Source organism: Penicillium alfredii (assembly GCF_028826965.1).
Source record: "Penicillium alfredii strain IBT 34128 chromosome Unknown utg000001l_segment0_segment0, whole genome shotgun sequence".
NCBI lineage: Eukaryota > Fungi > Ascomycota > Eurotiomycetes > Eurotiales > Aspergillaceae > Penicillium > Penicillium alfredii.
Genome location: NW_026622698.1, coordinates 510,481 through 533,487, shown reverse-complemented (window position 1 = coordinate 533,487; position 23,007 = coordinate 510,481). Strand labels below are relative to the sequence as shown.

The window sequence follows — 23,007 nt, the reverse complement described above, 5'->3', positions numbered from 1 at the left end:
AGGGCTTGGGTAGTATTACGTAGCAACGGTCTCGCGCCCAGCGGCAAGGGGTTTCTTGGTGAGACATGGATATTTTTGCAAGGCTGCAGTTACCCATAGAGAACAGCGAACCGAGTAAGCCAGAATCATTCATACTAAGAGTACAGTAAGAGGGGAATAATCACACAAGCATACAATACTGCCCTAAGGCATATAGAGCCTAGCGGTAATCAGGAACCACTTAACCCACCGATACCCACCAATATCCACCAATCATACCCCGGTGCCTGAACACCAGTTCGGGCCTTGTACGAACCGTATGAACTGTTCAGGGGTAAACAAGTAAAGAAAAAAAAAAGACTACTTGGGCTCGACCCTTTTTCTTGCGCAGCTCCCCTTTTCTCTTGCTTTCTTTTTCTCCCCCCCTAAACTTGGTGCCCCATCCACTCTAACAAAAGGCCTTGCGTGCCCACCTCTCCTTTTTCCCTTCTTCATCCACGTTCCTTGACTTCATTGACCACCGCTTCACTCGTTCAGCGGGCATTCATTCTTTGCGTGGCAAGTTGAATATCTTGTTCCAATCATGAAGGGCGCCATTTTCGCCTCCGCCGCCGCCGCTTTCGTGGGCTCTGCCCTGGCCAGCGACGGCATCCACCGCCGCCACGAGGCCCTGCACCAGCGTCACGATGCCGCGAGCGTTGAGACTAGCATCCCCGCGTCCTCGATCGTCGCCTCGTCCGTGATCGCCAGCGCCCCGGCCAGCTCCCCGACCCTGGGTGGCGGCCATGAGGTCTGTGGTTGCACCACCAAGGTCATCACCTACTACGGCTCGCCGACTCTGGCCCCTATCTCGACGGCCACTCCCGCCCCGGAGTCGACTACCACCTCGACCACCACGGTCCACTCGACCAGCACCAGAACCCTGACGGTCACGGTCACCCCGACCCCGTCTTCGTCTGAGGCTCCGGCTCCCTCGACTGAGTCTTCCCAGGCCCCGGCTCCCTCGACCGAGTCTTCCCAGGCTCCGGCTCCCTCGACTGAGTCTTCCCAGGCCCCGGCTCCCTCGACCGAGTCTTCCCAGGCTCCGGCTCCCTCGACTGAGTCTTCCCAGGCCCCGGCTCCCTCGACCGAGTCTTCCCAGGCTCCGGCTCCCTCGACCGAGTCTTCCCAGGCCCCGGCTCCCTCGACCGAGTCTTCCCAGGCTCCGGCTCCCTCGACTGAGTCTTCTGAGGCTCCGGCTCCCTCTTCTGAAGCCCCGGCCCTGAGCAGCATCATCCCCAGCGTGCCGGCCGTGTCCCTGCCCACCCCCGCTGTGACCAACTTCCCCTCGACTGGTGTTTTCACCATCCCGGCCAACACCGTGACCGTCACTAAGAGCACCACCGTCTGCGGTGCTACCTCGACCGCGCTCCCCAGCGGCAAGCACACCATCGGCCAGGTGACCACCGTGGTCTCGACCGCTACCACTGTCACCTGCCCCTACGCCACTGTCAAGCCCAGCGGCTCGACCTCGACCAGCGTCATCGAGACCACCACCTACGTCTGCCCCTCGTCTGGCACCTACACCGTCGTGCCCGGCACCACCACCGATATCCCCAGCAGCACTGTGGTCATCTACCCGACCCCGCACACCCTGACCCCGGGCACCTACACCCAGACCGAGTCCACTGTGACTGTCACTGACACCAAGTCCACCTATGTCTGCCCCTACGAGACCGGTGCTCCTACCAGCGCCCCGGCTCCCGCTCCGGCGACTACCACCTCCGCTGCTCCCGCTGAGACCCCCTCCAGCGAGCCCAGCAGCCAGCCCTCCGGCGGCTCCACCGTCCTTGGGGAGGGCAAGTACGGTATGACCTACTCGCCTTACAGCTCCGACGGTGGCTGCAAGACCAAGCAGGAGGTTCTCAAGGACATCAAAGACGTCAAGAGCAAGGGATTCAACCTCGTCCGCGTCTACTCGACCGACTGCAGCAGCCTGGAGTTCATTGGTGAGGCCTGCAAGCAGCTCGGCCTGGACATGATCATCGGTGTCTTCATTGATGAGAAGGGCATCCAGGGTGCTCAGAAGGACGTCTCGGCCATCACCAACTGGGGACAGTGGGACATGGTTAAGCTCATCGTCGTCGGTAACGAGGCGATCCAGAATGGCTACGCCACTGCCGGTGAGCTGGCTGGCTTCATCAAATCGTCTAAGCAGACCTGGGAGGCCAAGGGCTACAAGGGCCATGTGACCACCACCGAGCCCGTCAACGTGTGGCAGAGCAACAAGTCTCTGTGCACGGCTGTCGACGTGGTCGGTGCCAACATCCACCCCTTCTTCAACGCCCAGACCACCGCCGAGCAGGCCGGTGAGTTTGTTGCCAAGGAGTTCAAGCTCCTGGAGAGCATTTGCGGCCAGGACAAGGACATCCTCAACCTGGAGACCGGCTGGCCCACCCAGGGTCAGACCAACGGTGCCGCCGTCCCTGGTAAGAGCCAGCAGGCCGCCGCCATCAAGTCTCTCGCCAAGCACGTCGGCTCCAAGTCCATCTTCTTCTCATTCGCCAATGACCTGTGGAAGCCCGCCGGTAACTTCGGTGTCGAGCGGTACTGGGGATGCGCCGATTCCTTCACTCAGTAAAACGTCCCGCCGTACTTTGATGGATCTTGCAAAACTTGTACAGGAGGATTAGGAGTTTTCTTAACTTTCTTGCCCGGGTGGTTCCTCAACTCGGCTTTCGTCTCTGCTTCCTCATCTTCCGTGTTTTCCGTGAGAAGGGAGAAAGGGGAGTCAGGCCAGTCATCCCGCCCGTTTCCCGTCTTTATTCGCTTCTTGCTTTCTATTGTCCATTTTATCTTGAATGTTGATGTGGTAGATATACCTTTTATTCGACGTTGTCTACTGACCTGGTTGCATCCACTTGATTTCTTTGTTCATGCGTTTTCTTCTAGTTGTTTGTATATGTTGATTCATTGATGCACTTTTATGATATAGCCTGACTGTAGTTTGTCGATTGTAGCGTGTAGTCTTGGACTGTTGATGCGATTTTGCTTCCTCGGTCTGTCCAGATACTTGATTTCCTCTGCTGCTTCGCATTCGATTTCTATTTAGCTCTCACCCCCTGCTGCTTTCTGCCCATCTTCCCTTTCTGGTTCGTCTCTGAAGCATCGTTATTCACCTCTTCCCCACTTTATCGCATATTCTTGAATCGCCAAATTGAACTTGGAATTTGCGCATCTACCCATTTATACTGCCTAGAAACCATCTGCTCAAGCTAGATGTCTCCGATGCCATAGAATAACCCACTGCGCCAATCCCACCCCCACCGGCCCCCGGACCCAACCGCCAACAGGTGGACCGACGCTAGTAGCAACATTGGTGATGCTCGAGCCGACCCCATTCACCGTACTTAGTACACTGGGATCAGAAACGCAGTTATTCAATATGATGGATGACGCCGGACACGTAAATGTACGCGAGATTGCCTTCAGACACAGTAGTGCCCCGAGTGAAACCCACATCGGCAGAGCCCAATCCGGGACAAACACCAAGAACGGCATCAGCGCGTACAGAAGGAGAGCAACGGGCAAGAAGATGAGATAGATAGCAGCGTAGAATCCCCAGTCGGTTGGAGACAGTTGGGTACACGACGAGGATGTTGCTAGTCCCACCTGCGAGCTTGTTAACCCTAGCCCACCTCCGAAGTGGATTCCGTGGTGGATGAGGGGTGAAGCGCGCGGAGCAGGGAGAAACACAATGGAGAGAAACGTTGTGTGCTGTGTCGTGGAGGTTGAACAGGAACCGTGAGATCAGTGTCATCAACACGGCTGGGACCAGTAGTATACCAAACCCCGGCGATTTGTGGGAACGGGAGGAAGAGGAACGAGAGCTCGTTGAGCTTTTAGCGAGACCTGCCCCGGTCTTTCTCACATCGTCTTCCGCCCCATCAATCTTTTGATCACTGTCCAAAGGCTGGTACGAGTAGGGTTTGCGGGAAAGGCATAGACCCGACGCGATGGATTTTCCTGCTCGGCGGCCCAAATCTGGTTGGTGGCGAGCTGCTCCACTAGTCTGATGTGTAGAGTATATTAGATAGATTGCTAAGTACCGAGCCTCTACTCTGTACAATACATACTCATCAAGACCTAGGAACACCAATACCACGATAAGCAGACACAATAGGGCACTCGCCAGACTAGGCGGAGCGTAAGGCCATTTAGACATTCATCCACTAGAACCTAAACCGAAGAGTGCAAGATAGCTGTGCCCAGGATCAGCTAGGATGCCTCCGAGAATGGAACCGATTGCACCCTCATGGTGGCGAAGAGGGAAAGAAGTGTACACCAAGGAGTGATATCTGTTTGAATCAGCGAGGAACGAAAAAGAAAAAAAAAAGGCAAAAAAAGAGTAAAGAAACATGGATACTGATATCTGCTCATCTGACCAGAAAAAAGGGTACTTGCTGTTTCTCTTTCACTGTCTCCGCCAGAATAGTACGAACTAACCCAGCATTTCCATCCAGTATCCCCCAGCAGACTGAAAAACCACGGCTACGTAGGATGATCTCGAAAAGGCCAATCCAACAAACGAAATGGCATAGCCGCATAAGCCCAAGAGAAGCACACATTTCCTTCCGATGCTTGCTCTATCCGCTAGAAGTCCCACAATAATTGCATTCAACACCCGGATAGCAGTCGAGAATCCTTGTATTGTGCCCGCTTGCGTAGAGACGATAGAGTCGGGTAATGAAGGATCAAACCATTTTAGTTGGGAAAAAAGGCATGCGCGTGTCGAAGACCGATAGGCGATTTCCGTGGATTTCGCCAGTAATAGCAAGATAACTTGCGTCTCGTTTGGAAGGGAGGCCCAGCTGGCGCTCGCTGGTTTGGGAGCTGGCAAGCTAGGCTTGCTTTCGGCATATCCTGATTCACTCTCATGGATTCGGGGCTTGCTCTCGGGGTGTTGCTCCAATAAACCCGTTACTATCTAGTTCCAGAATTTCTTAACTTGAGCTCTTCGAGACAGCTCGATGTTGATTGTGCTTTCGGCGGAAGGAAGAAACGAGACTGGGACTATTTTGGGATTCCTACATGAATTGGGAGGGTCCACCGATCTACATACCAGAATAGACACCAAAACGGCCTATTAAGGGATATTGGACTGATGATTGTATATCCATTATCAAAAAACATAATTACAAGAGCGAGGGCGCATATCTCCATTGCCCAACTGTCCATCATCGCCACCAAATAGAAATCATCGAGTCACCGTGCGAATATCGAGCAAGCGCAATGTTGGATAGAAATCATTTGTAGGTGCCCTGGGACACGCAAGTCTGTATCGAGTTAAAACAAGAGATTAGCATTCAAGATTCGCATCGACAATAAAAATCCAAGGCAGGGAGATAGCAGTCCTCATTGACAGCCCTCGATCATCACCACTTTTCCTTGTTTCAACTTACCCCGTTGGAACACCACTGGCTCTGACAGCAAGAACCTTCCACGCCGTATTGGCCGTTAAGAGCGGGATCGCAAGGTGTCTATTGATTGTACTGGCATTAGTAGGTCCTTCTGTTTTCTTTTTTTGTTTTATCATTTGCGGAAGAGGAATCTTTGCAGGTGGGGATTGTCACTGACCGGACCGCAGGCAATTTGGCTCTTGGGGATGGCCAGGGCAAAGGTGGCGAAGAGGCCGGCGAAGATAACGGAGGCGCGCATTGTGGAAGAGGGAGAGATTGGAGTAAAACGAATGACCTAAGATAGAATATCTAATCAGAAGATGTTGGCGACCAGGGGATTATTATATTGGCGTAATAGAGAGAGAAAAGGAAGCGCATTCCATAAATGTGAACATCAACCTCAAAAAAGAGACATACCTTAAATGGGGAGTAAGAAGTAAAAAGTAGAAGGAAGAAGATAGAGAGTGATAGCAACGAAGTACCAAAAAAAGAAATGGAAGGAGAACAAGCCAAAGTTTTATAGCATGCCCCCTCTCTCTCCGCCGTGGAGCCACGCAAGTTCTGAGAGAAAAGCCTGGGACCAGCGCGAAACCCGCACCGCTGATCTATCGCGGGTACCTGAGACAGGGCGCCGCAAAGGATCTACAGGGGGGGCGGGAGTGATTGGGCGAGGGCTGGGGCACGGCGTGGAGCCCACTCGAACCGTGCATTTCGCTTCGATCTGACAGAACTGGGACGGAGGTTGCATGATTCGAGATGAGGACGGAAGATAATCAGGGCTCCGGAATAAATAATAGTAATATCTTGTGAAGGGTTGTGCCGCAGCCCTGCGACTCATGTCCCAGATTCGGTTTTATAAGAAAAATCAAAAGCAATTAAAAGAATATGACAATATGAAGTTCCATCAGTTCCATCACAAGTCGCCACTTCAACTGCCCAGCCATGCACGCAATACCATGCGCGTAGAGCCACTTCTCAGCATACTTGCTAGACACCGTCGAAAACTGCTTCGTCCGAGGCAGGCGTCTCCATGGTTCGTAAGGTGTGGCCCAGAAGACCCAGTTGCAATGGGGCCGGAGCACTGCGACACGACACGGTTGATGCGACCATCTCTTGGCACTGCGAGATTCCAAGAGAAAAAGGGGGTGGATGTGCTGGGCTTGGCGTTGACTCGCATCCTCGCGGACTTCCTGAAGCAGGAAAGGATGTGCTGGTGGGTCGAGCGAGGAGGTTGGTGTTATCAGTGCTGGTTGATGTTGGAGGATTGGGAGATCCGCTTTTCTTGTGCTGCGACACAAGATTAGATGCTGATTCAGGATTCGATTCTGTTCGATATAGATGAGGAAGATAGGCCACAATCACTCAGCTTGAGGAAATTTGCCCTAAAATCACCGTGTATGTATGTGCGTCACTGCAGTCCTGCATGTGCCCGATGCCAATCTCGACCGGGGCGCAGACCCGCCCGGTGAATAGTTTGAAGCTTGATCAAGCTGGTTAAGGTCATCTTGACTTGTATTGACTTCGGTTATGGTGTGGTGGCATTTACCCGGCCCATGGATGGCGGAGGGAGTCTCAGTGACTAAGTGGCGGATGCCTCCACCTGGGCAGGGCTGCCTAGGTGTGTTCCCCGCCTCACCCTTCCCCAGATTTCTTGCAACGCGCCATGTTGCCAGACGAAGGAATCCCAGAGCCTTTCAATGGCTCTCTCTTCGAGGAAGAAGCCTTTTTGTCTCCCGGCACATTCTCAAGTTCGGACGAGTATGCCGCCAACCCGCGGTTCCTCGAACTCCAAGAAGAACTGCGCTGCGTGCTCTTCACTGCCGTCGCCAGTCTCGACCCCAGTACATATGCCTCTCCAGCACCGTTGGAGCCAACCGAAGGCCCCGCGCCCCGAGCCGCCCGCCAGAGCCTGGATTTCACGCGGGTTTCAATCCCCAAAGTGCGACTGATCTACTACCTGAAGAACTGGATCACAGAATGCGCGCCCTATCTCGACAAGTTTGACGAGGCACGACATTTCGGGGTCCATATTCCGATCCTCGCACAGCGCTCGCCCGCGCTGTTCTACGCGATTTTGGCGTTTTCGGCGCGGCAGACCGAACGCAAGGCCTGCCTCGACAAGGCCTATGACAGCCTCGAGCTCTACCAAGAATCGATCCGGCTCCTCGCGTCATGTCTACAAGCCAGGGACCCGAATGTGTTGGTAACAGTGTGCATCCTAGCCGTGATGGAGCTGATGTCCGTCAGCCCGCGGGACTGGCGGCGCCACGTCGAGGGTGCGCGGCGCTGTTCGACTCGTTCAATGTCAACGGACTGTCAGGCGGCCATTTGCAGGCAGTGTTCTGGTGCTACGCGCGCATGGAGCTCTGCGGCGCCATCATCTCCAACGGCGCCGAGAGCACCGTGCTCCCGCTCGAGAAATGGGTGCCGGCCATGCCGCAGACGGCAGGCTCCAAGGACACCGAAGAGGATCTGATCCGCGACTTGTTCTGTCAGAAGGGCTGGGCTGCCCCGGACATGCACGCCAACTGGGCTGTGTACCTGTGCGCGAAGACGTGCGATCTTGCCTGCCGTCGAACGCGCCACGTGGAGCTGGGTGAGGTCGGCGATGATACTCGTCCGTTCCTCGTCCAGTGGACTCGGCTATGGGATGAGCTTCAGTACTGGCTCGAGCAGCGCTCGCCGACCATGCTGCCCATCAAGACCACGGGTGTCGGAGGGGGGCAAATATTTCCGGAAATCTTGTTCGCGCATTGGGCTGCGATCTCGGGGAATCAGTTGTATCATGCGGCATGCATGATGATGTTGGACATGAAGCCCGCCAGTATCACCTTGCCTTCTTCCAAGCCGCATCACTCGGCTATATGGCATGCGCGGAGAGTGTGTGGGATTTCGTTGACGAACCCCCACAGTGGGAACTTGATTAATGCTATCCAGCCTCTCTATATTGCGGGAAAACTGCTCAGTCACCACAGTGAGCACATCCAGGTTGCCAAGCTTTTCAAGACTATCGAAAAGACTACCGGATGGGGTGCACTGTGGCGGCTCAAAGACCTCGAACGAGCCTGGGGCTATGAGCCGGGCGAGATATTATCAGTCATCTGATACATACTCAGACGAAAATATGAAATGCATGAAAAACACGATCTTACATTTATGAAAAATCCCGGTCACCAGGATTCAGCACCAAGTGATCAAAATACCAGTCTAGCTTCCACTGAGAGCCCCAGACAAGATACAATCTAAAATAATGCATTTTGAAAGATGATATACATATTGACATTTAAAGCGCGTCATGTCCAAGCCTGTCTACCATATCTATGGAAACACCAGCTCAAGGCGAAAACATGTGCATCACACACGTCCAGAGACAAAGTCTATTTCTTCAAGTCCGCGCACGACTTGGGATGCTGCAGCGAGTGCTTGACCCGTTGCTTCAACTTGTCCGCGTCAACCTCGAACACATACTTGACCTTCCCAATGCCCGGAGGCGCCAGCGCCTTCTGGTAGACGTGGATGTTTCCATAATTGGGGCTTCCGTACGAAGTGTCGACGTCCAGGTATACTGAAAAAAAGTCAGTTACATCCACTGGCAGAGAAGGAAGAGAAATTCTGCCTACCCGAGGTCTGGTTGACTACGATAGACGGATCAACCATGAGTGCCGCGGCCGTCTCGTCCCAAAACGGGAACAAGAGATCGTAATAGCGGTGGAAGAGGTCCGTGTACGGGTTGCGCACCTCGTGCACCTCATCGAGGAACTTCTGGTCGGGCATCACCTGGTTGGCGACGTTGCCGGCAACGATGATTTCAGGGAAGTCGGCTGTCAGTGCGATTTTGGAGGCTTCGGGGTCGATCATGAGATTGATCTGCATTTCAAAAGTCAGCAAATGGCAATCAAAAAAAGCATTTCAAAAAGAACAGCAATCAGCCAGGGCTACAGGTCTACTGACATCCGACTGGAGATCCGCCAACATGATACTGCCCGTAGCCTCGAGCATATTCAAATCGACATATCCGCCCATAATAACCAGGTTCTTAGCCAGCGACGCAAACTGCGGATCCATGCGCACGGCCAGCGCCACATTCGTCAATGCTCCCGCAGAGTAAATCGACACCTGGCCCGGGTGCTTGTGGACCATTTGCACCATGAAGTTAGCAGCCGAGGTCGAGTTGTTCGGCTTACCCTTGGGGAAACCCTCCTTGAACGCCGACTTGACAATGCGATTGGGGTTTCCCGACGTCGGGTCATTGCCCTGCGCGTCCAAGGTCTTGTTCTCCGGCGCGAAGGCGCCCTCCCAGGGTAGCTTGCCGTGGATCGACTCCCAGGCCTGGAAGCGATGCGGCGTGTTGATCAGCGGCCAGGTTGCGCCTGGGTACACGGGAATGCAGCTGAGGTTCCCGGCTTCCAGGGTTGCAACCGCGTGCAGGGCGACTTGCGGCTGCCAGGTGTTGGCCGTGTCTGAACAAAGTTAGTTGCTTGTGACTTGTCCTAGGAGAGGGAAGAATGGATGAATGGCAGAAATAAGGACGAGAATGAACTCACCAGAAGCCAGACCCAAGACATCTACATTCCCATCGAGCGCAATCAAGAACGGCACAAACCCTGCGGTGTACCAGTCGTTGTCCATGATCGCATAGTGCTTCTCCGCGCGCGCCTTGGGCAGCGCAAGCGACCCAGTGAGGAAAGGCAGCAGCGAGCCGCAGAGCAGCGGCAACGAAACATGCATTGCTTCAACGTGCAAGTGTCAAACCTCGTAGTTATAAGAACAGACTTGAAGACCGTGAGTGTATGTGCAGAACAAGAAGAGGAAGGTAATTTGATCCTCTCAAGGAAGGAATTACACTGCCCTCCCCCCACCAGGCGCCCATCTTTATAAGAAAAGAAATCTCTCATCGCGTCTCCACAACACGCGAACCGGCCTGAGCCGACTGCAGAAGAAATCAACTCTTTGACGTCAAGTTCCTGGTCCTGGCTCCATCGAGCTCCACTCGGGCTCCCCCTTTATCTTCCTGCATCGACCTAACCAAGCCGGTGGTGCGGTGGCTCTGGTACCCGGATGCGGGAAGGGATATTCTGGGGAGGATGTACATTACAAAAGTTATCTTGAGGGGTTTCTGGCCTAGATCTGAGCCATATTATGAAGAGAAGTTGAGAAGAAAAAAAATGTGTTTTGCTCGTAACCCTAACCCTCCCGCAGAAGAATAGCGGGGACGGCTCCACTCGTCAAGTCAAAGTGGATATCCCCCAGCCTAAATTTGCAGACTGAAATCGGGCAACAGAGGCTCCAATAGTCTAATTTGGGTTAGTATTGGCGTGCTCCACGTTTTACGTTTTGTGCTATAGGCTCTTTTTGCCTCCGCATTTTTGTCGCGTCTAGGGATATTCCACGCGACTCGGGAGAAGACTAGGGAACGCAGAGATTTTGTGGCGTACGTAGCTGGGGAAGGGTTAGCAGAGGAAAAGATAAATATGGAGTTGTGTCCTCGTGGGATTGTGGTTTCGAGCTTCTCTTCCTTTCCGTTGAATACACTCAATCTTCTCTTTCCCTCTCCACCCATTGAACTATATAACCTTGCCTTCAACACCGTCAACATGACGGACCGCACATCCGTGGATGTAGAGGCTGCTCCGCGCATCCAATTGGCAAAGAAGTCCATGTGGAAGTCGATTCTGGAGAATCCCAAAGTCCTCTTCATCGCTTTCTTCGCCTCGTAAGTAGTAATAGACATCACCCTTGGATGCAACCTCCCATATTTATACTTAGATAGGTTTGGCGGCTTCGAATATGGCTACCAGCAAGGCGTCTTGGGCCAATCCCTCGTGATGACCCGCTTCACTGCAAACTTCCCATCGGTCGTCGCCTCGTCCACCGCAACAGGCTGGCTCACCTCCGTGCTGCAGCTGGGAGGAATCGTGGGATCCCTCGTAGCAGGCATCCTGGGCGAGATCATCTCGCGCAAGTACACCATGTTCATCGCGTGCTGCTGGGTGATCCTCGGCAGTTATTTGTACATTGGCGCCACAGCTGGAAACCCCTCCCTCCTGTACGCAGGACGGCTTTTCACGGGCCTGGGTGTGGGCCTTTTCAGCGGCGTTGGCCCTCTCTACAACGCAGAACTGGCTGCCCCCGAGATGCGCGGCCTGCTGGTCTCGTTCTACCAGTTTGCCACGATCCTGGGTATCATGCTGTCGTTTTGGGTTGGGTACGGCAGCAACTATATCGGCGGGACTGGCGACACGCAGTCTGATCTTGCGTGGCGGTTACCCTCCATCATCCAGGGTCTACCGGCTGCAGCACTGGCGTGCGGGATCTGGTTCATGCCTTTCTCGCCGCGCTGGCTTGTCAAGAAGGGCCGTGAACAGGAAGCTCAGGCTACGTTGGCATGGATGCGGAAGGTTCCGGTTGAGCATGAGATGGTTCAGGTCGAGTACCTTGAGATCAAGGCTGAGGCTGTCTTTGAGGAACGCGCGTTCGCGAAGGCGTCGCCAAAGCTTGCGGAGCGTGAGAAGAGCAGTATCGTGATGAACCAGATCGCGCAGTATGCCAATTGCTTTCGGTCCATGGACAACTTCAAGCGCGTGTCCACGGCGTGGCTGGTTATGTTCTTTCAGCAGTGGAGTGGTATTGATGCGAGTATGTTGTTCTACTATCTGGTGGTGAATTCCTTGCTGACACCTTTCCAGTTATCTACTATGCGTCCAATGTCTTTGTTAGTCTTGGGCTGACTGGCGGTACCATCGCTCTCTTGGCAACTGGCGTTACCGGCGTGGTATTTATCATAAGCACTGTGCCAGGGATGGTAAGCCTCACGTTCTGACTTCAATGAATGTGATCGTACTAATAGTGAGTAGTTGGTCATCGACAGAGTCGGCCGCAAGCCCATGCTCCTGGGCGGATCGCTGGTGATGTTCGCCAGCATGGTCATCGTGGGCGTGATCGTGGCGAAATTCCAGCACGACTGGCCGTCGCATGTGGCGGCCGGTTGGACCGCCGTTGGTGAGTGGCGATGCCCAAAAAGCCTGTCTCTTACAATACCCGAGAAGATGGCTAATCTCTGTATTGCAGCGCTCATCTGGCTCTACATCGCCAGCTTCGGGGCCACCTGGGGCCCCGTCTCCTGGACCCTCGTCTCCGAGATCTTCCCCCTGTCCATCCGCGCCAAAGGCGCCTCGATCGGTGCGTCCAGCAACTGGATCAACAACTTTGCCATTGCCTTCTTCGTGCCGCCGATGCTGCAGGCCTGGGAGTGGGGCACGTATATCTTCTTTGCGGGTTTCTTGCTCATTGGCATTTGCTGGGTTTGGTATTTCTTGCCTGAGACCAAGAATGCTACTCTTGAGGAGATGGACCGCATCTTTAAGAGTAAGGCTGGCGAGCAGGATGCGGAGCTTCTACGGGAAGCGCAGCGTGATGTGGGATTGACTTCGTTTGTTGAGCGTATGGGGGTGGCGACGGCGCGGTTGGATGTGAAGGAGGAGAAGGAGTATATCGAGCATATTTAGATTGGTACGAACAAGTCAATGAGATGGCTCTACAAATTGGAAGATTTTGAACATTCTTTTAGGGCTACATGCGATCAACATCATTGTAGCAGTCTCTTGGATAATCCCTCTGTTATAATTCTTCTCATTTCGGGTGGCGTCCGAAACTCTCACCTAGCAAAAACCCTCTTAAATACAACATCCTAATATTGAACTCCCCATTCTCCATCCCCTCGGCTCGACTGTCCCCATCGGTGATTTCATGCCCCACAGACCCGCATCGCACGGTTGGGATCGGCCACCTCCGGACAAGCGCCGAACCCAACACATTTCGGGGATGCCGGAGCCTCCGCATTTTGTTTTTGGATTTCTTCACATATCGCGCGGGTGGCTATATCTCCAGATTCTACGATGCCCCGGAAGCCCACGCCAGCGGGCAAGCAGCGAGTGAGGACGGGCTGTTTAACGTGTCGCAAAAGGCGCAGGAAATGTGTGCCTACCCGTTGTGTTGATGAATCTTGTTCTGTTCTGTTCTTCTATTTTTAGGTGCTAATTCTTGCAGGCGATGAGAAAAAGCCGCGCTGTGCCAACTGCGAGGTCAAAGGCTTTGTCTGTAAATATAAATCGGACTTGGCTTTTGTGCCGCCCAAGTCGGGGCAGACGGGCGGGTCGGGACAGGCGTATGGAGCTATCACGGTGAGAGGAATAGCTGCAGTGAGATTCGTTTATATAGAGATCGGTTTAGCTGATGTCGTATAGTTCGTGGATGACTCGCCCCTGGTGTCCGAAGGGAGAAAGAGCATAGTTCATCCTCAGAGCAATACACCGGCGCCTCCGGACACCCTAAATGCACCAGATACACCTCCTCCATCGAGTACCCGAGACTCTCGGCGTGCTGTCGAAGTGCAGGATCTGCTCATCTCGAATGCGCCATCCGTGTACTCTCCTGAGCCACCAATTTTACAATCTGCACCGAGCTTGCTTCTCAACGGCAGCGGAGCAACCCCAGAGAACAACTACCTGAACAGCCCTTCCTACAGGGAATTTCCAAAATTAATTTCTAGTGACCAGACATCTACACGGCGACTTACTACTGCAACCGCCAACCAGGAAACAGATCTGTTGCGCCATTTCCGCTATTGCGTCGCGCCCTGGATTGATGTCGGGGACCCAGACTGCGCACTGGGAATTAAGACCCTTCTTCTCTGCCGCACGAATCGGCCTCTACAAGCTGCTGTCCTCGCTTTGGCCGCGGGCCACAGATCCCTTCTTTCTCTATGCCCGGACACCAAAGATCTAGATAACAGCTCTAAATTTCGGGACAAAGCGGAACGAGCTCTGCCATCTGAGCCTGAACTCGCTAGAGGGATTGGACAGGCACTTTTGATGCTGCAAGAACTCTTGCCTTGCGGACCACAAAGCTGGCGGGCTCTTCTGTCGCATCAGATGGATATGGTTGGTGGCGTACCATCAGTGGCTATGAGCGAGGAGCTGAGTGAAGCGCTGTTCTGGCTCTACTTTCGGATTGGTAAATTCTTAAAATCGCATATCAAAACTTCAACAAGAAAGTACTGACAACCTGCCCTTACAGATCTGGCAGCCTCCATTGTCACATCGCAAGCACCACTCATTCCCTTCGGATCATTTCTCCAACGTGACGGTTCATACACCCAATCCTCACGGATCCCAACCCAATCCCAGTCCGTGAACTGCATCTACAAAAAGTCCCTCTGTCTTCTCGGCCACTGTCTAGCCCTAATCCACGGCGACCCAGAAGCCCCCTCCCCACAAACAACGACTACATCTCCCGAACTGGCCGCATATCCCTCATTGCGCCAATCCCACTTCCTATCCCAGTGGACAATTCTCTGGACCGAATGCCAGAAATGGTACAACGACCGCCCTGTAGACGGACAACAGATCGTCGACATCCGCGGCGGCGAAGCCGACACCATCGACCCAGAGCACGACTCGTCATTTCCAATCCTGATTTTCACGACGCCCATGGCGCTGGTCGCCAACGTCGTTTACCACATTACCTCGCTCTTGTTGCTGACTCATAAACCGCGCCTGCTGAAGTCGTTGCCGGGGCCGCGATGCTTCACCTCGCATATCTGGCATGCGCAGGCGATTGCGGGGATCGCGGCGAGTAACGACACGCCTGAGCAATGGGATCCGATCTTCGTTGCTGGGCTGCTGGCTATTGCGCGCGAGATGACGCATGAGTCGCAGCAAGCTGTGGTATTGGATTTGCTGCGCAGGGTCACGGCGATGACAGGGATGAAGTTGGATGGTGAGACTCAAGAATTGCGCGATACGTGGAATGTGGCTCGATGTGATGATGAAGAAGAAGGAGAAGGGAATGAAGATTCTATTCTTTCTTGAAATAAAAAAGCCCACCTGTCTATCTATATACTTGTCTATTTCCATTCCTTGTCTCCCTAACTTTCCATCTCGTATGCAAATGGAATACTTTGCATGGCGCCCCGTCGTTGCACGCAACGCGCAGCAGCAGCATTGGCCTTCCCCACGGCATTATGAATCTCATCATCGAATGCATCCAGCGTCGCTCCCGTCGCGAGGAACCGCGCCACCGCCGTCGAAAAGTATCCGACAAAGGTATCGCCCGCCGCCGTGGTGTCGACGACCTTGGGGACTTTCACCCCATGCACAGCTCCCCGCCGGCCCGTACGTGTCGAGTAGTACACGCCCTTGGCGCCGAGGGTAATCAGCACAATCCGCACCTGGGCCACCTCATGGAACTGTGGCGCCAGCTCCTCGGGCCGCAGATCGTCAGCCTCGGTTGACTGGTCATAGCCGGCAACAGGCAGACCGGAAAGAGACCTCGCCATTTGAACAGCCTCCGTTTCATTCATGATCAGCACGGCGGTACGCTGCACCGCCGCAAGAGGGATTCCCTCCGGAAAGACAGGAGCAGGATTGAAGATGACATGAGCGCGGTGATCAGCCACAACACCACCGTTAAAATACTCCAACAGGCCCAGCACTGTATTCCGCTGAATCTCACCCTGCAGCACCACAATCTCGGGCTTCTGCTGATCCTTCACAGCAGCAACAATCCTCGCAACATCACACATCATACCCGCATGATTAGCCCCCGGCACAACAAGAATGCGATTCTCTCCCCCAACCCCATCCTCCACGATGATACTCGCAGACCCAGTTTGCGTGTCACTCAACTCTTCGATCTGCGCCGTGCTCACGCCCGAGGTCTGTAGTGCGGGCTGGAGGAGGCTGCTGTAGTAGACGTCGTCGGCACCGACGGTGCCAATCATGCTGACGGTGACGTCCTGGGTTGTGTGCGATGTGAATGAGGCGCGCCCGCTTGCAACGGCTTGGTTGCCGCCTTTGCCGCCGCCGCTGACAGAGAGCGAGGTTGCTGTCAGGGTTTCGCCCCGGCCGGGGCACCGGGGGGTGGAGGTCACGAAGTCGATGTTTAGGGAGCCAATGATGCAGACGTGGGGGGCTGGGCTGGGAGGGGGTTGGTATTAGGTGTGTGTCTCTGATGCCCATTTTGATATCGATAAATATAGTGAAGTATGGATGAGTTAAGTGAGAGATTGACAGGGTTGTTATGGGCGTGCAAATGTAGGAGAGATTGTAAATAGAGGAAAAGTTTACTTTAAGAAAGATTGAATTAAAGAAGAAAAGACACACCGGGTCTTTTTTGGATGGCAAATATTCGTCTATGTGAGTGTAAATGCCCTATTTCGATCATGTAGAGGCTTGTCGCCCAATTGGGAAATCGTAGCCACGGGGCTGACCGAATGGGTTTAGACCGACGCCAATTATCGCCCAATTTGGTTAGCACCGTCTATTCCCAGCCCAAAAAAGCGATGTATACATCGAGATCTCTGAAAGATTTATGTTGGCTCGGGGGCTTGACCCTCGAACTATGTCGTTAGATCTCTGCAAATATACAGACAGAATCCCAGTTACTTCTTTCCTCCCATTTTCTCCACCACCGATCCGGCAGCTTCCCCAGCATCTCGACGTGCTCGGTCGTAACCTCAGAGAATGGGGAATGCTTCAAAGGGAGGGCCAGATCCGAAGATATCCCATATAGTACATGCCAGTGTCCATATGTCACTTGGAAATGAAAGTCCCTTATCTTGCCCTCCCGGCTCTGTGAAGCGAGATTCTGGTGGTTATAAAAAGGGGTATATTTGGATTACTTTCTGTAATCCCTCTATATATATAGGTGTAACCTGTATTCGGGTTGTAGCAGATCGACCGAATCCGAGTTTATGGGAGATAATATAGCGGCCCGCAGTATTGGTATTAGCAAACAGTCAGCGAAAAGAAATACAATCGCAGAATAGTACTTTGTTAGCTGCGATATTGGCTGTTTTGGGTGGTTGGCCATGAATTCTAGCGCGAGAGTCGATGATAGGGAACATCAAATTCGCGCGTTAGCGTTGCGATTTTTGGCTTTTTTTGGGGGGTGGGGGGTTTTCTGCTTCACAGGCCTGAACAAGGAGCATTTTGATAGTAGAGATGATAAAAACAGAATGAAATTTGCGTTCCTATGTGGAGGACCAACAGCTGCAAATGCTGTGGGTCCGACTCCAGCGGACGGCTAGTCAATAAGTGGTACTTCGAACGGTTGTCGGGGAATTAGAAGCTTGCTGACAGCAACTGGATCATTTTTGTAAATACTCTAGGTCTACCTCGTCCCGGTTTCAGGATTATGAAGCTGTGTGCCAGGCAATTCAGCCCAGCTGGGCATATGGTCTGGTGTTGTTGATTGATGTATAAAGATAAGGCAAAGAACTTGCTAATTTTTCATTCCTACCAAGTCATCCCAAATTTGCATCTTTCACTATATGCTATACTATATAGTAGTTTGCCCTAGTGAAAAGAAAAAAAAAAGCATCACGTAATAACGCATCCACTCTTAGGTTCAAAGGCCATCGTCACACTCTACCAGAAGCCGGTTGGAAATAAGCGGTACTTCATCCCGCCCGATCATGCTCAAGGGAGCACATGGCCGGACTCAGGAGCTTTTAACTAGCTTGTCCTATAACGCGGAAACCTAGTCATTAAAATTGGCCTAGGGTCTGGGAGACCATTTTTGGGTAAGGCAGCGATATAAGCTACAAAACCAGATACTAGGGGCGTAGCAAAGGAGGTTCCCTACGTCTAAGATGTGCCCGGTAATAATTCCTCCCGTTGGGAATTTCTTTATAATAACTCTTTTTTGCTTACATATTTCATTTGATCACTAACTGCCTATAGACCGTCTAGAGGAGTATCTTTTGATAGCTAAGCGCTTCTTCCAAACTTATCAGCTATACCCACAACTTTTATATAAGGGATCTCATTATTTCACAAAGGCGGATAAGAGTCAATAGCTATATCTTCGTCTATTTTAAGACGAAGGTTGATATTGCCTATTACAGCTAAGATTAGCGCTAGCTTAGCAAGCTCCTTTATTTACCGCTTAAACTTAGGCTTGAAATTTGCTGTAATATAATATTATCTCGCAAGAGGAGTTATGTTAACAATTGCCTTACCTTAAAGATCACGGTTTTTAATATCTTTGATAATTAAATCTATGGCTTCTAGGAAATTTTGGTTATAAGTGTTATACTAGTCTTTGAGTATAGGTATTGTTCCTTCCCTAAAGAATATATTTTCCTCTATATAGCAATCTTTATAATTACTACCTACGAAATATAGGACCCGCGATAAGGGATACAATACAATTTTCATGATCTATCGGGTTATTTTTTATATTATCACAGTCTGGTGGCTATATTGTAGGAAGCAACTAACGGGGTATTTTTCGTAGATTTTTAATTTCCGGGATAAACTCGTCTAGGCCACTATCGATTATATAGGTCGTTACGCCTTCGCCAGCGGAGTCGTCGTATTGGTAGTAGTATAGTTCCTTGAGTTCTGCCTCCAGGGCCTTTCTTAGTGTTCAAGGATTGTTTGGACTAATGATAGGGAATAGCTTCAACAATGGAAAATGCTGAGCGCGAGGATGGCCACAATCGGCCAGGTAAAGAAACTTGTCACTCGCATTTTGTTTTGTTTTATCTTAGTTTACTCCCCTACTCCTCTTTTATACCCTTTTTACCTATTCCCCTTAACTAATTACAAAGAGCATAAAACTGCGCTAGTTCCTGCTGGCCATTCCTTCAGTTTTGCATAGGGGCCAAAGAACCACTCGTATCAGCATTCCTACCTAGAAGACTTCTCTGTTTCTCTCAAAAAAGGGGGGCATATAAGCTAGTTAGTTAAATTTATTCCTACATATACCCTATCACGATATTCATAATTTTGATATAATAAAAGATACTCGCACTGCTGGCCCTGTGGTTTTAACTGAAGAGCTAGTCCTATTTCGATATCATATATACACTATACTATATTCGGTACTATTAGCTACTTGAATAAATGCCGCATATTATAGCGACACGTAATCCATAAATAGCCCCTTATAAAATTACAAAATCTTTACGGACCCTCGCACAAAGCGCCGTCAATGCAGATGGAGAGCCATGACCATCCCGGAGGTACATACAGTACCCCTATCAATACCTAGCTAGGGCCCCAAAAAAATGCTACGTAAGCGGGCCCCTACGGGTTAGTGGGGTTCAGACCCACCGGGGGTTGACTGTAGGACTCTGATAGGTCCGTGAGAGCTTTATTCCCTACATATAACTAGCAGGCCCCTGATGTATTAATATACATGCTTCCCTTTTCCTCCTCTTTCTACCGCCCCCAACCCCTGGAATCTCGTCTTCCGATGACTCTTTATTATGCCTGACTTGAGCTGGATACTACGGATATCTTGTCTTTTGACAATTCTGCTTAGTATCTGGACACGTGGCACAGAGGCTAAGTTAATTCATAAATCCTGCCGCAATGTCAAAGAATGGGATCGCGATGGAGTGTTGAGAGACCGAGGTTCTATGAGCAAGGAGATGTCGATGGCCCTTAACGAGGCCTGGAAAATGACCAGCAACGCCGGTAAGCTGATGCAAGCGGTTTCAAAAGGCAAAGCCAAACCGTTTGATGAGTTTAGGGCCAATATGGCCTTTTACGCCCTCCAGGGAAATACTGGGAGGGGAAGTGCTATAGACCAGCCACGCTGGCAGACTATTCAGTGTAAGAAAAAAAACGTTTTCCTCTTCTCTTTCTTCTTTTTCCCTTCGGACCTGGCTTAACTTGGACGATATTTTACAGCGGGGGTTAAAAAACTCAACTCCGCCCTCAAGAGGCGTTTGGTAAAATCACCCGCTATTTATTGTGGAGATGGGCATCTCGAGCGATACGACATCCTCAAAGATGGGAGAAGACTTAAAACTCCAGTGCCTAAAGAGCTTGAAGACGAAATCAAGACTTTCCAATATCGAGGTATGCTTTGGGATCTTTTAGCCGCGCTTAATTTCTTTTCCTTTCTTGACCACCTTTTGTGTTCAAATGGAGCTTAAGCAGTCACCTTGGAAGTCTCTGTATGGCTGACTGTATCATAGATCCCGTCCTTAAGGAGGCGGGAGCAGCCGAATGGTTACCCGAAGGTGTACATATTTGCGCGAATAACGTACTGCGCGGTATAACTCTAGACGGGACGTATATCATCGTCTGCAAGCGAGCAGCTTCTTCTACAGATAAAGGAGGGATTACAATTGGCGATGACCGATTGATCGATTGGAGCCTTTCTAAGAGGCCAGAACTACAGAACCTAGATGATCACTGGAGATGGTTCCTTAGCAGTACAGTTCTGCACGAGTTGATTCATTTGCTCCTTCACTGTAAGTCTTGCCTTAATAGTAAGATGATCACTACTATCTATCACTAAAGCTAATTGAATAATTTTATCTTTTTCCTTTTCCTTTAACAGATGAAGACTGGACACTTCCGCACTCAAATATAGCGGCCTATAGTTGGAAGAATTGCCGTAAACTACTTTCCCAAACGCCAGATAAGGTGGACACTAATGATAATAGCCTTGCTTTATTGATTTTGGGTAAGTTGAGAACATCACCTAAGAGAATCATTGGACCAGCGAGCATGGCATGGCTAATCAGTTGATGCAATACTTCTAGCATGGTTCATGAAGGCTAATGATTGGAGCAAAGGATATGCTCGAAATTTGGAGGATGTATTCTTAGGATGTTAATATAACGAACTCGTAGACTCCCGCAGAGCCCAACTTTACGCCCCTAATAGGCTCTTATGAAAACTCACGATTGCATAAATAACCAGTCCTGGTATTTTTAAACCTACTAAATAATTGAAAAAAGGACTGAAATTTATACCTATTCTGGTATATTAATGAACACTTCTTCTCTCTTAAACTATATAAAATTTTAGAAAATATGTACTAAAATAAAATAAATATAATTAGTCTCAATTAAATTACTAATAAAATATAAAGGTTTAGTTTCTTTTTGTTAGTATAAGAGAGATAGATTAAAAGGACTAGAGCACACAGGTGAAAATATGTAAAGACCGCGATACAGTTTCATAGTGATATCGAATTCGCTTCCAGCACGCTCGCTGATTCGACCCGTATACCATACGGACAAGACAAGAGTGTATATGGTTATCCAAGTTAAATTTTGTATGACGGGTGAGAGGGAGTTTGATAATATCAGAGAGCTCTTTGCCAAGAGCCAACACTTCCGGAAATACCTCATCGGGCTCGAGCCTCGAAGTCCTGTTGCCACCCGCTGCATCCAGCCAGACACAAACGAGGATAACGCCGATCTCTGATATCAACGATTTATACCCACAAGCGGGCGATATACCAAAATCGATCTCGCCACAAGAGGTCGTCGAAGCGATCAAGAAAACAGCCTCTTTCTCTACCCCTAGGCCAACCGGCATACCAAATGTGGCGCTCAAGCGAGCGGTTCAGCTTCTAACAGTCCTCCGGTTCATCACGCAGCTACTCGACGTCTGCCTACAGCGAGGCTATTCGCCGCAACGGTTCCGCGAATCGCTAAGCGTCATTATTCGTACGCCAGGCAAAGCCGATTACACCATACCGAAGGCCTATAGGCCAATTTCACTACTCGAAACGCTGGCTAAGGCGTTAGAGTCAGTGATCGTCACTCGCCTTAGCTACTTTGTCGAAGTATACTTGTTTCCGCCAGAAACCTATATCGGAGGACGAGTGGGCCGTTCCTGCGATTATTCGCTAACAGCTGAAAATGCTGTGGGTCCGACTCGAGGGGACGGCTATATCTTATTGTTGGGACTGGATTTCTGCCAGCCTTTCTCCACCGCCTCTCAGACCGCCCGCAGCGGACGTAGGTAGCAGATAGCTTCGCTTCTTCTTTTTCTCTCCTATAGACAATTTGATTCTCTCTCTCTTCTGTGCCTTTTTCCTAGTAGTTTTGCTCTCCCTAGCTTCCCCTAGTGCTTCCTAAGAAATTGCCTGTGTCTATTTTCTAGTCTTTCCGACCATATTGGCCCTGTTATATCCTGACGATGACCAATAAACGTCAAGTGTTCCTTTCATCACTGCATCAGCGGGATGCCCTCTCCCTCAGCGAAGGCAGGCAGCAATTTGGCCACGCCGCCTACCACTGGGAGGGGAAGGGGGGTTCTTATTTCTCTCAAGAACTCAAAGGGGTCGGATTGCTATGCTTTCGACGTGAGCGATGGAATCCTTCTCGACCCAGTGAACAGAGTGAACCTCAACTCAGAAAATAACTGGCTCTGTCGAGAAAAAGCGAACGTCAAACCGGAAAAGAGTGGCCATTTTCTCGGAAGAATCATGATTGGGCAAGGTGCCAAATGATGTGAAGTATGCGAGAATCAGCGACATTCTCGAAACGATTCCACTTCCTTGGAAGGGTGCTCGGCCGGAACAGAATTGCGTCACTTGGACGAGATCTGCCATTCGCAAGCTTCAGGAGCATGGTATCTCGGAGTAGTTCGACCTCGATCGGTTCATGGAAGAGTCGCTCGCCTTTGCAGATCGACGCTTGCGAAGCACCGAATCCACACCCGCCTGCACCGACTACACTGGTCGGCGAATGTAGCTTGCAAAAGAGCCAGGTGTTTTTCCGCAGCTATGCCATAAAAATACTCGTTATTAACATGCCATCATCACAAAGCCA

General features: G+C 51.2%; 9 protein-coding genes across 9 annotated transcripts; 6 read left to right on the top strand and 3 right to left on the bottom strand.

Moving 5' to 3' along the window:
* Positions 1-562: 562 nt before the first annotated feature.
* Positions 563-2,599, top strand: btgE (putative cell wall glucanase (Scw11); the record flags this gene model as incomplete). The annotated part of the gene is made up of 1 exon (XM_056650784.1): positions 563-2,599. One exon carries the CDS (start codon positions 563-565, stop codon positions 2,597-2,599), a length of 2,037 nt encoding a protein of 678 aa, XP_056515634.1.
* A 629-nt stretch (positions 2,600-3,228) lies between these two features.
* NUU61_000199 (major facilitator superfamily domain-containing protein) lies at positions 3,229-4,939 on the bottom strand (the record flags this gene model as incomplete). Its single annotated transcript, XM_056650783.1, has 4 exons — positions 3,229-3,735; positions 3,890-4,025; positions 4,095-4,104; positions 4,465-4,939. Coding segments are annotated over 4 exons (1,128 nt in total), but the record flags the coding sequence as incomplete, so codon positions are not given.
* Positions 4,940-6,310: 1,371 nt separating this feature from the next.
* Positions 6,311-6,890, top strand: NUU61_000198 (uncharacterized protein; the record flags this gene model as incomplete). The annotated part of the gene is made up of 2 exons (XM_056650782.1): positions 6,311-6,647; positions 6,835-6,890. 2 exons carry the CDS (start codon positions 6,311-6,313, stop codon positions 6,888-6,890), a joined length of 393 nt encoding a protein of 130 aa, XP_056515632.1.
* Positions 6,891-7,080: 190 nt separating this feature from the next.
* NUU61_000197 (putative C6 transcription factor) lies at positions 7,081-8,522 on the top strand (the record flags this gene model as incomplete). The annotated part of the gene is made up of 2 exons (XM_056650781.1): positions 7,081-7,620; positions 7,665-8,522. The coding sequence occupies 2 exons, from the start codon at positions 7,081-7,083 to the stop codon at positions 8,520-8,522; spliced, it is 1,398 nt and encodes a 465-aa protein (XP_056515631.1).
* Positions 8,523-8,794: 272 nt separating this feature from the next.
* NUU61_000196 (uncharacterized protein) lies at positions 8,795-10,145 on the bottom strand (the record flags this gene model as incomplete). Its single annotated transcript, XM_056650780.1, has 4 exons — positions 8,795-8,982; positions 9,038-9,284; positions 9,369-9,877; positions 9,962-10,145. The coding sequence occupies 4 exons, from the start codon at positions 10,143-10,145 to the stop codon at positions 8,795-8,797; spliced, it is 1,128 nt and encodes a 375-aa protein (XP_056515630.1).
* Positions 10,146-11,011: 866 nt separating this feature from the next.
* On the top strand, positions 11,012-15,286 carry NUU61_000195 (MFS quinate transporter; the record flags this gene model as incomplete). The annotated part of the gene is made up of 9 exons (XM_056650779.1): positions 11,012-11,130; positions 11,188-12,053; positions 12,104-12,219; positions 12,272-12,416; positions 12,486-12,903; positions 13,080-13,408; positions 13,464-13,597; positions 13,661-14,429; positions 14,493-15,286. The coding sequence occupies 9 exons, from the start codon at positions 11,012-11,014 to the stop codon at positions 15,284-15,286; spliced, it is 3,690 nt and encodes a 1,229-aa protein (XP_056515629.1).
* Positions 15,287-15,342: 56 nt separating this feature from the next.
* On the bottom strand, positions 15,343-16,910 carry NUU61_000194 (ribokinase; the record flags this gene model as incomplete). Its single annotated transcript, XM_056650778.1, has 2 exons — positions 15,343-16,393; positions 16,888-16,910. 2 exons carry the CDS (start codon positions 16,908-16,910, stop codon positions 15,343-15,345), a joined length of 1,074 nt encoding a protein of 357 aa, XP_056515628.1.
* Positions 16,911-22,372: 5,462 nt separating this feature from the next.
* On the top strand, positions 22,373-22,685 carry NUU61_000193 (uncharacterized protein; the record flags this gene model as incomplete). Its single annotated transcript, XM_056650777.1, has 2 exons — positions 22,373-22,538; positions 22,567-22,685. The coding sequence occupies 2 exons, from the start codon at positions 22,373-22,375 to the stop codon at positions 22,683-22,685; spliced, it is 285 nt and encodes a 94-aa protein (XP_056515627.1).
* An 8-nt stretch (positions 22,686-22,693) lies between these two features.
* Positions 22,694-22,929, top strand: NUU61_000192 (uncharacterized protein; the record flags this gene model as incomplete). The annotated part of the gene is given in 2 exon segments (XM_056650776.1): positions 22,694-22,807; positions 22,822-22,929. 2 exon segments carry the CDS (start codon positions 22,694-22,696, stop codon positions 22,927-22,929), a joined length of 222 nt encoding a protein of 73 aa, XP_056515626.1.
* Positions 22,930-23,007: the final 78 nt, after the last annotated feature.